Source organism: Rattus norvegicus, chromosome 6, assembly GCF_021556685.1.
Source record: "Rattus norvegicus strain SHRSP/BbbUtx chromosome 6, alternate assembly SHRSP_T2T, whole genome shotgun sequence".
Classification (NCBI taxonomy): Eukaryota; Metazoa; Chordata; class Mammalia; order Rodentia; family Muridae; genus Rattus; species Rattus norvegicus.
In genome coordinates this window covers 30777533-30793800 of record NC_141539.1, presented here as the reverse complement: position 1 = coordinate 30793800, position 16268 = coordinate 30777533, and the positions used below count along the sequence as shown (strand labels likewise).

Genomic DNA, 16268 nt, shown 5'->3' with positions numbered 1-16268 from the left:
ATAAAAGGATCTGAGTTCAAGTCACTATTACTTCTTTACATCATGATGGGGATGGCTGTGCCTGAGTGTGTAACACCAGCATGGGGGGGGCGTTAATATGGAAGAGAGGGGATGTCCCTAAGTCTTTCTAGCCACCATCCAAGCTACATGTTGAGTGAGAGACCCTGCCTCAAAGTAATAAAGTGGAGGATGATAGAGTAGTACAGCTGCCATCCTTCTCTGACTCTATGTATACTCAGAAATACATACAGTTGCACATATATGCAAGCAACATGCTGAGGGAGTGCTTTTTGATGAAAGATATGATGTATAGAGGTATTAGTTAAGATGTAGAAAAATAAATGGAGGATGGCTCAATTTATCTGGATTAGGCAGGGGAACGTATCCATTTCCCTTTAACAAAACTAATCAGAATTGACTAATAAATACTACCTACTTGCTATCTCTGTCTTTGCCTCTTTCTGTCTCTCTGTCTCTCTCTTTCTGCCCCTCCTGCTTTGAACAAAAAATTCAGCGTATGGTAGAGATGAGTTATAACTGTGCCTTCAGAACTCTTAACCCAATGCTTCTGCACTCTGATGTGTGAAAGAAGACTCAGGATGAGGACTCAGCACCAGCAAGAGCCTGACTCAGGAGAGTCAGCTACTGCTGCCCCGCTTTCTGTCCTCCTTTTGGAGTTGTTAGCATTCTGACTATATGACTTTGTTTGTTTTGGAGTTGTTAGCGTTCTGACTATATGACTTTGTTTGTTTTGGAGTTGTTAGCATTCTGACTATATGACTTTGTTTGGCCCTGCATGTTTTTCAGCACTTGAATGAAAAGGACCACCATTCATAAGTAGCTAGTGCATTATGGGACAAAGTGACCAAGGCCTATGTGTATCATTTCCTTCTCTTAAACATATTCCTTCTGCTTATATGAAATCATATTCATACCACATTTACCATCATGTCTTGATGTCAGTAGACCCCAAAGTCATAGCTTGATCAGGACTCCTTATGTTGATACACAGTCTCTTTCGAAGGAATGAAGGGCCACCCTTAATTCTTCATAAGACCCTTGTTGACTACTATTATTAAACTTCCTTTCTCTCCTCCTTATCCCCTTTCTTTGCTTTACCCTTTCACTGCAACATTTGTAACATCCAATGTAATTTATTTGTTTATAAGAAAATCTTAATCTCTCCTACCTGGGAAAAAACTAATCTAAATATTATAAACCGAGGTACTGAATCTACAGTAAATACTGGAGCATCTGACGTACAAACCTGTCAGGACATCTCTGAGTAAGATTTGTTTTAGAACTATTATTTTTCTGTAGCTTGTTAAAAACTCATAGTTTTTGTATAGATAATATTTGAGCCTCATGTTATGGTCACCTTAGGAATCACAGTCAGTCTCAAGTCTAGGTTAGTAGCACTTCAAATATAACTGAGATGGGACAAACCAGATTTTTGGCATACGATATAATAATGGCCTCATTATCATCTCTTATGCCCACAGACTGGTCTTACTAGTAAAGCTTATAGATTTGTCGTAAGCTCTTCTGAATTGAGAAATACAGTGGCTTTTTTTATTGGATTTTTTTATTTACATTTCAAACGTTATTCCCTTTTTTTTTTAAATAGACCTCCCATGTAACCCATGGTTAATAACATTTTGGTTCACCTAATATCTGTCAGTAATTAGTTAATTGGTAGTTTGTACCTATATTGACCCTAATGTTCTCAACATATAGGGACTTGTTTAATGGCTTCTGTCTTAAAGCAATTAGCATATCAAGGAGAGCCACATAACAATAAATTATACTTGTATCTACTTTCATTTCCAGGGTTAATTGTCATTTTTCTACAATCTTTTGATATTTATAAAGAACCTTAATCAAGAATAGTCATGCATGACCTACAACAAATGTTGACTTATTATATAAGATGTAGCCTTGCCTGGTACCATTTTTCAAATACGAGTTTTCTTTAATAAAATGTGAGTGATTAGAGTTTAAGGTACTCTAGAGATGAACACTGAAGATCTTCTTAGTTGAAGGTACTTTCTGTTTAGCGTTATCAGTTTATCCAATGTACCTAAAACGAGTAGTTTCCAGATTAGAGAAGCCAGCGTAGGGTTGATTTCACTCATAGTTTTTGTTCAGTATCCCTTCACTAATAGTTTCTGTTTTTGTCAACCAATTCGCTGTACATATGGTATGTTCCATAACAGGGATGCAGACATGTTCGGACTCTCAAGAACCTGGCTATTGTGAATATTCGTCATAAATATCAGGAATAAATACACAGAGGCTGAGCCAGAGTCACTGTTGGGTCTCAGCAGGATGCCATGGCTGTTATTACCTCGCTGTGTACATGTGAGTGCCTGACACAGTTTTGGGGAGGAAGAAGGCAACATTCTGTAACTTTAGCAGATTTGGCGTCTTTTCCTCCTATTTTAGCCTGTGGCAGTTTCAAATGGCGCAGAGAGCCCTGAAAGTGTATACTCGTACATTTTAAAATGTCCCTTACTAGGTTTTAACCATCCCCTGTTTTCCACATGCTGCTATTAGTGGTTAGAATAATCATCTGTAATGCTAGCTTCTAAGAATCATGGTACAAGAGCCTTCTTTTCTAATTTCGCAGAGGGGAGGGGACACATGTACAAGCCTGTTAGAGTTGCAGAAAATGGAATAGCACTATGTAGGTTTGTAGTTTTGGAACTCTTTGAGCTTACTTAAGCACCCCAAACTAAACCTAGCTATCCAGTAGGAGTCAGAAACTAATTCAAGGAAGATGCCAGTGTTTCACCAAGAGGAATTAAACATTGCAATAGTTCAGAAGATAAATTAGAAATAACTGGACTACTGTCTCATGTGTTTTTTCTATAGACTATCAGATCTAAGTGTTGACCATGTAAATCCCACATCTTTTTGATGTTAGAAGAGCCTCAAAATAAATGTCCAAAGCTAGGAGGAGAGAAAATGTAATGCATATTATAGGAGATGGTTAATAGAATTATTAGCCAACAAAAATAATTTGAGTACTATAAAGGAAAATCAGCAGTGGATTTGGCCAGGTCTACAGAAGAGATGCGAACGTTCAAGAGACAAGTGAAAAGTTGATTCAGTGCTGTATCTAAATGGAGATGCTCTCTCCAGATATCGACCTGCCAGTATTCCTTTAGAAAGAGTGAGTGGATGAGAACTCCCTTACCAAGTTACTCACAAGGAAGGACTCGAGCTTGCTCACTGCATTATGAACACAACACAACACAACACAAATATGTCTTGGTTCAAATTTGTATTTCTGCAAATTGTTCAGTTAGAAAATTCATTAAATTCTACTGAAATATAAAGTGTTCATGACCTTTAAGCTTAATTTTGGTTACCTACTAAGAAATAGCACACTACTAAAGACATACACACATATCAAAGCATTATGAAGTGGCTAAGAATTGCAGGCAACATGGAGTTCTGTTTTTAGGGCAATGGTTAAATAAAAGATATATCCATGCTGGGATTAGTATGTAGCTATCAAAACAGCAATTGGTAGAATAATGTGTGTAATATGATCCCGTTAGGGAAAACAAAACAGGAGGGTAAGGAAGTGTGTGTGCCTGCGTAAGTGTGTGTGTTTATGAGTACAGGGAAAGCTGACTGAGGCAACACTGTTAGTTTTAATTACATTGAAAAATAAGTTTCAAGATGGGAGTAGACGAACCAATTTTAAAATAAATTTCTATGTGGTTGGGCTTTGTTTTATTTTTTATTATTTTATTTATTTACATTCCAGTCTTTGTCCCCCTCCTCCCGGCTTCCCCCCCCCCCAGTTCCTTATCCCATTCCTCCTCCATCTTGCCTCCAAGAGGGTGCTTCCCTCCCACTCCCATCAGGCCTCCCCCTTCCCTGGGGCCTCAAGTCTCCTGGAGAATTAAGCGCAAACTAGGCAGACCTCTGCTATATAGGTGCCCATTTCCTAAAGTTCAGCGTGGTTATACTCCTCCTCTTTTCTCTGTATTTTATAGAGCAGGCCATGGGACTCAGCAGAAAGTTCTGGGCCCCTTAAGACAATCCATTTTATAGTTCTAGTTCTCACACACTGCATGTACCCGAGAGGTCTGTGATCACTGATACCAGGAGCCGTGCACTCTCCAGCTTCACGCATCTTTGATGTTTGAACCCAGTGGGAGCTGCGGCAGCTTGCTGCTTATGTTGGAGCTCCTGCTGTAGCTGGAATAGGAGAGTAAGGCAGAACAAGGAAGAGAGGTGGTTCTCTTTATATTACATCACTGTTATCTTGACCTGTTTACAAAGAGTTGGAATTTGCAGTGATTTTGGATAGCTCCCATTCTGACCTTGGAAGCAAAGGACTGGTCCTGTGAACAGCTTCAAACAAGTTTTTAGTGAAGCAGAAATGAGACATGAGTATGGATTGTTTTTTGGTGTTTCCCAGCTTTCTGTGGTTGATGTGCTGCTTCTCCATGTAACCCCTCATCTCATCCATGCATGCCCAAGACAGTTCAATGAGCTCATTGTGCACTAGGCTGGGGAGCAAATTCTGTGACAGGGAGACGTAGGACATGGGGCCAAGGCCCAGGCAATGGAAGGCTTAGCCAGGGAGATGGCTGCAGCAAGTGACAGCCACATACATATTCCTACCTAACTCCCACTTCTTGCTGCTTCTTAATTTTTATTCTCAAAAGATGGGAGAGACTTGATGGTCCTTGTCCCTGTGTATACATGACACACATGCACATCTTATTAGCACAATAAGAAATCGGACAAAGATACTGGCCAAGCAGTATGTGTGTTGACCAAGCTTCCCAAGATGCAAGAAAGGGAGTGGAATTTGAACAGATGAAGCACTCTGCCTAAGCCCCTCAATGCTCATGCGCAGTTCAAGCTGAGGCCAGGACCCCTTGCTTGTTTGTCTTAGCCCCCAAACCCAGGACCAGTAAACTGACTCAGAAGTGCAAGCCTGCTTTTCCTGTTCCCTGCAGGAGAACACTGCCAGGTTACTAGGAGCTGGTGAAATGTGGTGTGTGCAGATGACAGTCAATATGCTTGAGAGTTGCTCTGATTCAGCATTTTATCCAGAACTCTGGCAGACAGCTCGGTACTTGGCAATAATCATAGTTAAAAGTTCCCACTTTTGATTCAGTATACTTCATCCACGTATCATCGATACTTCCTTGAAGTAGTTCTAAGTTTCAGTTGTGAGTCTGTTAGTTAATACTTACTGATTCAGTTTACCATAAGCATCAAGGCTTCCCCTGATGGAGTGATGAGTAATTATCATTCTTAGACTAATGGGGAGTTTACTCTAAATATTCTCATAATTGGATATATACATGTACATATATATGATAGTATTCGATGCCATAAATCATCTGTAATCATTTTGCTAAAGTAGACCTGCATTACCCCCACCCAGCCTTCCTTTATTTATATAATGGCATGCTTTATACTTCCTGGAGATATATTTATTGAGGGTTTTTCTATTTAAATAGCTTAAGTGTACTGTAAAGATTGGTGTAATGAGATTATTGGGCCCATATCTTAACATTTTGCTGTGTTTTAGGATATAAATTATGTTTGTAGCAATATGTTTTCTGAACTGTGTTAACTAGGCTTCTGTCTAATTTGTTACCATCAGATTCACCCCCTGCTGCACTGGGGGTCTGGGGAGAAGTGAAGTAGCTGAGGGTTTGTGCTTTCCTGTGGGAGGCAGCACCTGGAGGAGTGAGGCAAGGGTGTGCTGACCATTGGTGAATGAAGATGACTCCAAACCATGGCCTCACGCCAGTAGGCTGTGTGAGCGCACCGTGGATAAGATTCTACAGTAGGCAGGCCATGATGATACGTGCTTCGAATCCTGGCATGTGGGAGACCTGGGTTGGAAGCTCTTGAATTTGAGGTTAGCCTGGGCTACATAATGGGACCTATCTCAAAAAAGCAAGTGTGCAGAGAACAGGTGCTCATTGTTGTATTTCTCCCTTCCTTTCTAAGGATGTAAACGAAGATCCCGGAGAAGATGTGGCTCTCCTTTCTGTCAGCTTTGAGGATACTGAAGCCACCCAGGTGTACCCCAAGTTGTACTTGTCACCCCGAATTGAGCAGTAAGTGTCAGTGTTGTTGATATCACGAGCCGAATGCTTCATCTCTTCCTTTTACGTGAACTCTTAAATTCTTTTCTTTTCTTAGAAATTTGTATATTGAGGAATTTTTTAAAACTTCTTTCTTGTGTGTATACACTAGTGCACACACCCAAGTGTAACTATGCTGTTGGCGTGCATGTACCAACAAAGGCCAGAAGGCATCAGATCCCCAGGAACTGGAATTCAGGCACTTTTAAGCTGCACCATGTGGGTACTGTGCTCTGACCAGGTCCTCTGCAAGAGCAGCCAGTGTTCTTAAACTGCTCAGCAACCTCTAGCCTCGGGTTGACAGTTTTGATGGCACAGTCCATTCAGAGAGTATTTGCAAGTGTAATCTTTCAGTGACTCTTCTTCATGCAATTTGTGGTCTCTGCACTGTGCCTTTGAATCCTTGAAGGAATTGTAGAGTATGTCAAGTCCGAATTTTGACTCTCTCAGGTTTCCCTAGGCATTTATTGCAAGCAGCAGTTGTGACCTGATGTGGATTTCTGAATAATGTCTGAAGTAACATATATTCAAAACTGTCAAGTTATTTGTGAAAATATAACATTTCTTTAAGATATTAAGCAAAAAGTTAATCAGAAAGTGACAAAGGTAGTGTTAAAAGTAGATGGTTTTAGATGATGATGATTGAATTCTTTCTCTGTTTAAATAGCTCTCTATGGTTTTATGCAGTGTCTAGTCACATAGTCAAAACAATTTGCTATCATGCTTGTGTTCCAACCAAGTAACTTTTCTCATTAGTAATGAGTTTTATAAAGACTTGCTTCACATGTGCTCATTGTTGGCTAGATGCTTTAGTAGCTTATTCAACTTCAAAGGAAGCTAAGGTTCATTGAAAATGGATTATAAGCAGATTTGGTTGAGAACTTCTGACAAGACACATTTTTCATCAACAGAAATTTTTACAGGTTTTGACTGAAGTACATTATTAAAGTTCTCTGTAAGGCCTTTAGTCAGGCTTGGCAGATCCCTGTCTGAGAGTAGATATGGTTGCCATCCCACATTAATATACTGGGCCAGTTTCATGCCCTCTGACTTCAGTTGCTCTAAGCTGGGAGTCATGAACACCCCTCTTACAAGTTGACAGAATACAGCTGCTTAGACCCAAACTCGGGAGACTGCAAAGGTCACAATGTACAGGCATTTTCTCGCTGATTTGTATGTCTTTAGTGACAGCCGGAGAGAGATTATACAATTGCAAGTACTGTATTTTGTCCTGCCCAGCACGTGAATTTTTAACTTAAAATACTGACCCATGTTGATAAAGGGCCATAGGCTGGAGGCAACATTGGGATCTGAAAGCCGTAGACTCTGGAGCAAGGAGAGCTGTATACAGCCAGACTGTGGTTCCTAGTGACCAGTGAAGCATTAGCATCGTGGGTCTTATGTTTTTATAAAATGGGCATCCTGGCATCTATTTAATAATGCTGATTTTAGAGTTATATTAAATACTGTTCCTAGAGCATTAAGTGTAGATCCTGGCATTGGGGTATCCCTCACCAAATAGTAGCTACTAGTGCTGTCATTTTCACTGCTAGAGTTCATGGCAATGAGTGAGTGGTGGGTAGTTGACAGGGAAGAGCCAAGTCAGAGCAGAAATGGAAAGGACAGGTATGACGGGGACACACACTAGTTCCCAACACTCAGTGTGAACTTAAGGAGCTAAATTCAGCTGTTTGGGTGATGAGAAAGTTAGAGAAAAACATCCCAAGATGTCTGAGAAACAAACATGTTAGTTAACTGTAAACAAGCAATTGCTCTCTCAGAAGAGTGTTGTTCTGTGGTAACAGGATGGAGTATAGGGTCCAAGCATACAATGCAAGTTCTGCTGCTGGGCTATACCTCCAGCCTAGTGTTTACCTTCGTTAGAAATCGTATCTTGCTATACTTCTAGGCTGGTCTTATTCTATAGCCCATGCTGGCCCCAAACTTGGGATTCCTCCCACTTCAGCCTCCCAAGCTGCCAAGAGTGTATCCCTGTGCCACTAAGTCTATATAGAAAGACTTTTTTTATTCTGAAATGAAGCCAGTTTTCTTTTCCTCTGAAGTGATTGTATCTACTTTGCAAGAAAGCTTGCAAATAAATATCTTTATGCTAATAATCTAGGATGTGGTGAGACAATTGAGAAAGGACAGGTATATTTTAAGTCACTTTTCTTGTTTCTATAACATGGCTCTCTTAGATCTGATGTGGTAGGTACCACATGCCTTTAGTCTGTGACAGCACTCAGGAGGCAGAGGCGGATGATTTCTGTGGGTTAGAGGCCAGACTGGTCTACAGAACAAGTTATAGGGCAGCCAGAGCTAAACATAGAAACCCTGTCTCAAACAATCGTAACCCTAACAAATAAACAAAATCACCCTAGTTCTCAGTGTGCCTCCTTGTCCTTCCCGCCACCTGTCTCTTTCCCTCACTGAGTCTGTCTTCGCAGCCCAAGCAGTCTCAGTTCGCTACTCTTTTCTTACCGTGCTTTTGCTGACTAAAGCCTTCGTTTTGTGCACGGTGCCCCATGTAGTGCTCTCCCCTTCTGGTGAAATGCACGTGCTCTCTGGCTTTGTCCTCATGCCCTCCCTACCCACAGTGCCTCGGAGCGCAAATTACTGGCGCTGTCCCAGTAGTTTTTCCTCATCTTACCATCGACTTACATGTGAGGTACATTTCTCTAACCCTTTGCTGAGCTGCACACACTCTTCAGAGTGATGAATAAGTGTACCATTCCCATAGTGCCTTGCACAACAAAGGCCTGATTTTGATAGTTTTATAAGTTCATATGTAATTCTAACCCCTAATTTGGAGTGGCTATACTGAAAGCTTTAAGATTTTTTTGGTGGATACAGATCTCCTGATGTAACCATATTTCTAATACAAAAGTAAACAACCAGGCATTATTATATCTTCAAATAGAACTTTTCAAAAGAGGATTTTAGAGAAAGGTTAAAATGGAGAATGGTAAAGTTTTGAGGTATGGCTTTGTGAGTGAGGGCTTCCACATTTGCTAGGTTGATTGCAATAGTTCCCTAACCCCTTACTTTGGCTACATGTTCTGGAAATCTCATTCTTCCACAACCCACTGCAGTCTGAGAATAGTAAACAGAAAAGCTTAGAAGTAAGCAATTGATAAGTTTGAACTTGCACACCGTCCTTAGAACCTTATACGTCTTGCACGGTCCTGCTCGATCCTGCCTAGGGCACAAGCCACCTGTGTGTCCAGCTTCGCCGTGCTGTTGTTAGTCATTAGTAGGGGTCTTCATTATCAGATTGGCTGTAATTCGATCGCAGTGGTTCAGGAAACCCTGTTTTATTTAGTAAAGGCCCAAGGTGTAAGGGTACTGATGCTGGCAGTTCAGACCTGCCAACAAGAAGCCCGACTTGCTTTAAGTGATCGCACTTAGAGCGGAAAGGTGAAAGTTTCCAACTTATGGGCTGGACATGGTGGCCAAGCACAGTGTCAGGCCATGGTGGCACATGTGTTTAAACCCCAGCACTTGGGAGGCAGAGGCAGGAGGAGGATCTCTGTAAATCTGAGGCCATTCAGGAGTACACAGGGAGACTTGGTTTCAAACGAAAACAAAACAAAACCAAGCTTTCAACTTAATAAGAAAACGATTGAAGAAGCCAAATGTTGGGGCCAGCAAATCTTGTTTTCATGAAATTATGTGCTAGGTTTTTGTTTTTGTTTTGCTTGTTTTTTTTTGTTTGTTTGTCTGTTTGGTTTTGGTTTTGATTTTTTGAGGTTTTTTTTGGGGGGGGACTTCAAACTATAGAAGTTGCCATTGCTCTGTTTTGTTGTGACTGTTGTTAATGTCACACTTCATATTTACAAATTAACCTTTGTAGTAGTTAAGATTGTGTGTGTGTCTGTGTGTGTGTGTGTATACGTGTGTATACGTACACCCAGCATATTTGCAGTTCAGCATTATTTGCATTTGTGGTGGCAGCATTTACTGAGAGTCCTGGAGCATGTCCTCATGGTTAAAGGGGGCTGTTGCATCTTTATCTAATCCTTGCAGAGCAGAGCAGAGAAGAGGAGCAGTGCCATTTTAGGAGGTCAGTGGCCATGGGTTAAGCTTTCAGTGAGTGAAGAGCATTAGTAGCATTGTGGACATTGTGTCAAGCTTTCATTTGCTACCTTTATTTTGTGTTACCTAGCCAGCTCTCAGCTATCCAAGCATGGCTTGTAGATTCAGACACGGAGAGTACTTTGTGGATTCATTGGAAAAGTATCCTCGGCTAGCCTTGCCTGGCAGTTGCCTTGACTGAGGGTTCCTTTCAGTTTCCGCTGAGAAGCTCTCTGAGAAGTCCCAAGCTCCATGCAGGAGCTCACATAGGCAGAAACTCCAGGAGACCAAGAGCCTGCTGCACATTATTTGAAAATGGTCAAAAGAAGTCTGGCTTCTCCACCACCTCAGTGCATGGGCAAAGGGAAATCCCAGGCACGTCTGGCTATTACCACTCTGCCCCAGCTTGTCTGTGCAGTCGGCAAGGATAGTTAACTAGTCCCAGAAATAGAAAAAGAAGACTACTACTTAGGGTGTTGTCATCCCATGAAGGAAAAGAGATCAATTTGTTATACTCTAAAGGCGCTCACGATATGAGTACCAAATGTCCCAAAATTAGACAATCCCAATGAAAAGGAACATCTGTCAGATACACTGGTCAAAAACTCCCAAGCACATTGTGATTTTATGATGTTCTGAAATTGGCCTGGTGTGTTTGACAACCCTGTCGCACATGGTTTGCATGCCCTCGTGGTGCGAAGATGCCTATTGTGCTCAAGCCTCCCACGGTGCATGTGTATAGCATGCAGAATAAACACTTCTGAGAAGAACTTTGTGTTCTTTATGCATGAGGGACATTCGTGAAATAAACAGATTTCGTGTACATTTGTTTCCCGAGGAATCAAAATTTGTCTTTTGACTTAGACCTCAGGTTCTGCTCATTGAAAGAACGAAGCTGGTGTGAGTGATGCACAGAGACTGATGAGCGTGAGGACAGGAGGGGGTGGATTAACTAGCAGTCAGAAGTGCAAAGTATCAGATTTTGGTCACATATTAGAAGAGGGAAAAATGGTTTCTGGACCAGTCGCCTTGCCTTTTCCTGCCAAAAAGCCGTGGGTGCTAAGGCTACACCATCAGAGCTGACACCAAATGTGCTGTACCTTCCTCTCCCTCCAAGACTGTCGCCAGTTCCCAAGGGAAAGCAAACGGCGAAATGGGCATCCAAGACAGCACAGGGCTCGTCTCGGAAAGGTGTGGGCCCTTTTCTTGGCTCCAGCCAGAGTATGGGAGTGGTTTAAAGAAAATCAGCTTCGTCACTCCCAGTGCTGTTCCCACTCAGTGCATAAAAAGAGGACTTTAGCCCCTGAGGCAGACCAGGTGGCATCTTTCACAAGTACAGAATTTGTTTTTAGAACTTTTTGTTGTTAAGTTACAGTCCGCCTTGGAATTAAGTACACAGAGCTTACCAGCTCATAAATGTCCGCCCATAGCGAGGCCTGTGTGGCTCACAGGCATGTGGTCATTCTTCAGCAGAAGCAACCCTGGAAGAGCTGACCAGTGCAGGGCCCTTTGCTAGTGTGCCAGAGGCTGTCAAGACAAATGTGCTGTGGCCCTGTGCCCTGGTTTGCTTACAGCACAGTAAGAGGCTATGTAAAAACAACTGCCAGTTGCAAGTTGTGGTTAGCGAAAAAGACACAGTGAGACATGGCCCTAGACGCTCTCTAGTCCCCAGTTATTGGGTGACAAATAGTGGCCCAAATAATTCTTGGGCTCCCTTTCTTCTTCTGAAAAAGGTACACAGCTCAGTTTTATAAGAAAGGACCCTTTTTAGTGCTGAGATCGTGGTGAGTGCAAGTTAGTGCTTGTCAAGTTGTAGAAATAACTTGGAAACGCATTAATACTGTACAACCTCAGAGGAGATTGCACTTCCATCCAGCTTGGTAAAGGAAACACTGGAAAGTTCTCGAAGGCCTAGCGTTTCTAATGTCATATGGCTTCTCCAGAGGTTAAGTAAGCAGCACGGTGACAATATCTGTGCTTAGTACTTTGAGACGCTCAGGTTGCTGTTCCTTTTACTCTTCAGATGATGCACATGATAGTGTTGCTGGCAGGCATTCTGCAGAGCTGTCCTTGCCCTTTGACCTGGTACCTCAGACCCTGCCTGCTCTCCTACAATGCCTGCTTCATTTTCTCAGCTCATTAAATGGTAGGAAGTTGTGTTCTCATGCTTCTATCATTTGATCACTTAAACTTCTGGTTTTCGTTTTAGTGCGTGTGTTACCGCAGGTATGTGCGTGCTGCGGCATACATGTGCAAGTCAGAGGACAACTCTAGGGAGTAAGGCGTGTCCTGCCACCTTATGAGGTCTGAGGGTCACACCCGGGTTCTGAGACCTGTGTGGAAACCTCTGTTGGCTGCGCTGTCTCAGCAGCCCCTAGATCGTTTTCTTCCCTCTTAATTGTTTCTCAAGATTTTTGTTTCATTTTATATGTCATGTATGGGTGTGTTTTTCTCATTGTGTGCCTGTGCAGCATATGTGTTGAGTGCCTTCGGATGCCAGAAGAAGCGGACAGAGATCTTCTGGAGTTGGAGTTCCAGATAGGTGTGAGATACAACACGGGTGATGGGGCCCAGACCCCGGTCCTCTGCAGGAACAACCAGTGCTCTTAATTGCTGAGCCATTTCCCCAGCCTCTTCCTAGCCCTCAGATCATTTTCATGGCCTTCTTTGTAGATGACTCCTTGGCCTTTATTTCTAATATTAACTTTGCCCCTAGCTTAAAAACAAAACAAAACAAAACAAAACAAAACAAAAGCTGCTTTCTAGGCATTTTATGGATGTTTATGCCAGTATTCCATTTTCACCCCCAATTCAAATCTCTAAGTTTAGCAAAATGTCCACAACCATGCTTGTCTTGAATAAGGCAGCCTTCCTTCCTGTTTCACTTCCTGTTTCTCTGGTTCTCTTGGGTGCTCAAGTGCTGCACCTCACAGGCATCTACCACCCTGTCTCCCTCCCCTCATCAGTCAGCCAGTGGTCTGATGCCAGAAGCCACTCTCTGCAGTGCCTTTCATTCCTTGTCATTCCTACCATTATCTGCTCAGTCTGTCCGCCATTATGTCTCTTGTGAACTCTTGACTCCTGTTCTCTTCCTGTCTGACTTGCAGTTAACTCCCAGCTTAGGTTTCAATTTATTTCTTTTTTCCCCCTCTTATTGGATTTTTTAAAATTTACATTTTAAATGTTATTCCCTATCCCAGTTTCCCCTCCAGAAACCTGCTATCTCATTCCCCCTCCCCCTGCTTCTATGAGGGTGCTCCCTCACCCATTCCCTTCCACCTTCCTGCCCTGACATTCCTCTACACTGGGGCATCACCATTGAGCCTTGACGGGACCAAGGCCTTCTCCTCCCATTGATGCCCAACAAGGCCATCCTCTGCTACATATGCAGCTGGAGCCATAGGTCCATGCCTGTGTTCCCTTGGGATGGTGGTTTAGTCCCCGGGAGCTCTGGGGAGTCTGGTTGGTTGATATTGTTGTTCTTCTTATGGGGTTGCAAACCCCTTCGGCTCCTTCAGTCCTTTCTCTAACTCCTTCATTGGGGACCCTGTTCTCAGTTCAGTGGTTTGTTGCTAGCATTTGCCTCTGTATTTGTCAAGCTCTGTCTGATCCTCTCAGGAGACAGCTCTATCAGGCTCCTGTCAGCATGCACTTCTTGGCATCGACAATAATGTCTGACTGTATATGGAATGGATCCCCAGGTGGGGCAGTCTCTGGATATCCTTTTCTTCAGTCTCTGTTCCACACTTTGTCTTTGTATTTCCTCTTATATTTTGTTTCCCCGTCTAAGAAGGTCTAAAGCATCCACACTCCAGTCTTCCTTCTTCTTGAGCTTCATGTGGTTTGTGAATTGTATCTTGGGTATTCCGAGGTTTTGGGCTCACTTATCAGTGTGTTCTTTTGTGATTGGGTTACCTTACTCAGGATGATATTTTCAAGTTCCATCCATTTGCCTAAGAATTTCATGAAGTCATTGTTTGTGATAGCTGAGTAGTACTCCATTGTGTAAATGTACCACATTATCTGTATCATTCCTCTGTTAAAGGACATCTGAGTTCTTTCTAGCTTTTGGCTATTATAAATAAGGCTGCTATGAACATAGTGGAGTGTGTGTCCTTGTTATATGTTGGAACATCTCTTTGGTGTATGCCCAGGAATGATATAGCTGGGTCCTCAGGTAGTACTATGTCCAAATTTCTGAGGAACCTCCAGACTGATTTCCAAAGTGGTTGTACCAGCTTGCAATCCCACCAACAATGGAGGACTGTTCCTCTTTCTCCACATCCTCACCAGCATCTGTTGTCACCTGAGTTTTTGATCTTAGCCATTCTGAGTGGTGTGAGGTGGAATCTCAAAGTTGTTTTGACTTGCATTTCCCTGATGACTAAGGATGTTGAACATTTCTTTAGGTGCTTCTCAGCCATTCGATATTCCTCAGCTGATAATTCTGTTTTGTTCTGTAGCCCCTTTTTTAAAATAGTCATTTGATTCTCTGGCATCTAACTTCTTGAGTTCTTTGTATATATTGGATATTAGCCCTCTATCGGATGTTGGATTGGTAAAGATCTTTTCACAAAAGAAATTAGGGAAACAACACCCTTCACAATAATCACAAATAATATAAAATACCTTAGGGTAACTCTAACCAAGCAAGTGAAAGATTCATATGAAAAGAACTTCAAGTCTCTGAAGAAAGAGATTGAAGATCTTCAGAAGATGGAAAGACATCCCATGCTCATGGATTGGCAGGAGATTATAATATATATATATATATATATATATATATATAATAAAAATGCCCATCTTGACAAAAGGAATCTACAGATCCAATTTATTTCTATTTGGCACAGAACTGTCTCTGTCTACCTGAAGTTCCACGCACAAAATATTCCTTGCTCAAACTAGGCTAGCAGTCCAGCTAACAGTCCACCATTCAGGCAGTTCTTGGTGGCTCTGTGCTCACCTTTCCATCCCCATCTGGAACACACACACACACACACACACACACACACACACACACACACACACACACACACACACACACCCTGCTGTTTAGCCACATGTTTTGACATTTTTTAAAATAGGCTTTGTGTTTTTTCACATCTGTACCTTTGCTCAGACTAATCCTTGTTCCAGAGCATTGCACTTGGTCCCCTCTCCTTGAGGATCTGCAAATGACCTGTCCATCTTTTTAGGTCTTCTTGGTATCATCTCCTCTCTGGAGCTCTCTTTACCACCCCCCATGTGCCGTCTATTGGGACTGCACTTTTTCCTTCTATGTCCTGACTCTCTTGGCATATTGTTTTATTAAACTGAGTCCCTGTTATTTGAGGGCTGCAGAAGACATGGTCCATTTCTGCCAAGCTGGTCCTACCCTAACCCCACTCCCCCATAATGTAACTTTCCAGAAGTGTGGAAGTTGGTGATCTCTGTGCCTGGACAGGCATTTGTTCTCCATGGTTGTAGCTCAGCTCTTGTTCCCATACCTTGTAGCCAGCAGCTAAGTTCCTAGGTGGGTTGCTTGGCCATGCTCCTGGGAGATTGAACCCTCTAGGCGATGAGCATGGTTTTGGTCTCATGAACTTTGAGCTTACAGTTTCTTACCTCTTCCCTTCATGGCCTCTTTGGCCTCCTTTTCCCTACTCTACCTGGAAACAGACAGGTCTTTTAGGACATAGGAATAGGTTGTAATCCGAAGCTGGGATATATTGAAATTTGATTCATGCCTATGAAAAGGGCATAGGGACCTGAAAATTAAAGTAATGCCATTTGAAATTATAGGTAAGAATTCACTACATTCAGGTAAATTAGACGAAATAAAATTTTTAATTTGATAGAAAATCCACTATATTGTGATTTTTTTTTTCAAATGTCCCACTGATTTTACTAACTGGCACGATGGAACATTTTAAATGTTCCAAAAGAAAGTTTGAGACCTGGCCTTATGTATCCCAGATAGTATTGAACCCACTGTATAACCAAGGATAACCCTGAACTCTTGATCCTCTATTTCCCCCATCTCCCTATGTTGGGATAGTGGGTATGACCACCTTGCATATCTTT

General features: G+C 42.2%; 1 protein-coding gene across 11 annotated transcripts in view; it reads left to right on the top strand.

The window, feature by feature from the left end:
• The window catches only part of Babam2 (BRISC and BRCA1 A complex member 2), a 450578-nt gene that overhangs the window by 273198 nt on the left and 161112 nt on the right, over positions 1–16268 (top strand). For all 11 annotated transcript variants that reach the window (XM_087553697.1, XM_087553689.1, XM_087553690.1 and 8 more), the window contains one exon: positions 5995–6104. In XM_087553697.1, the coding sequence (XP_087409823.1) occupies positions 5995–6104 (110 nt within the window). The remainder of the gene's footprint in view (positions 1–5994; positions 6105–16268) is intronic.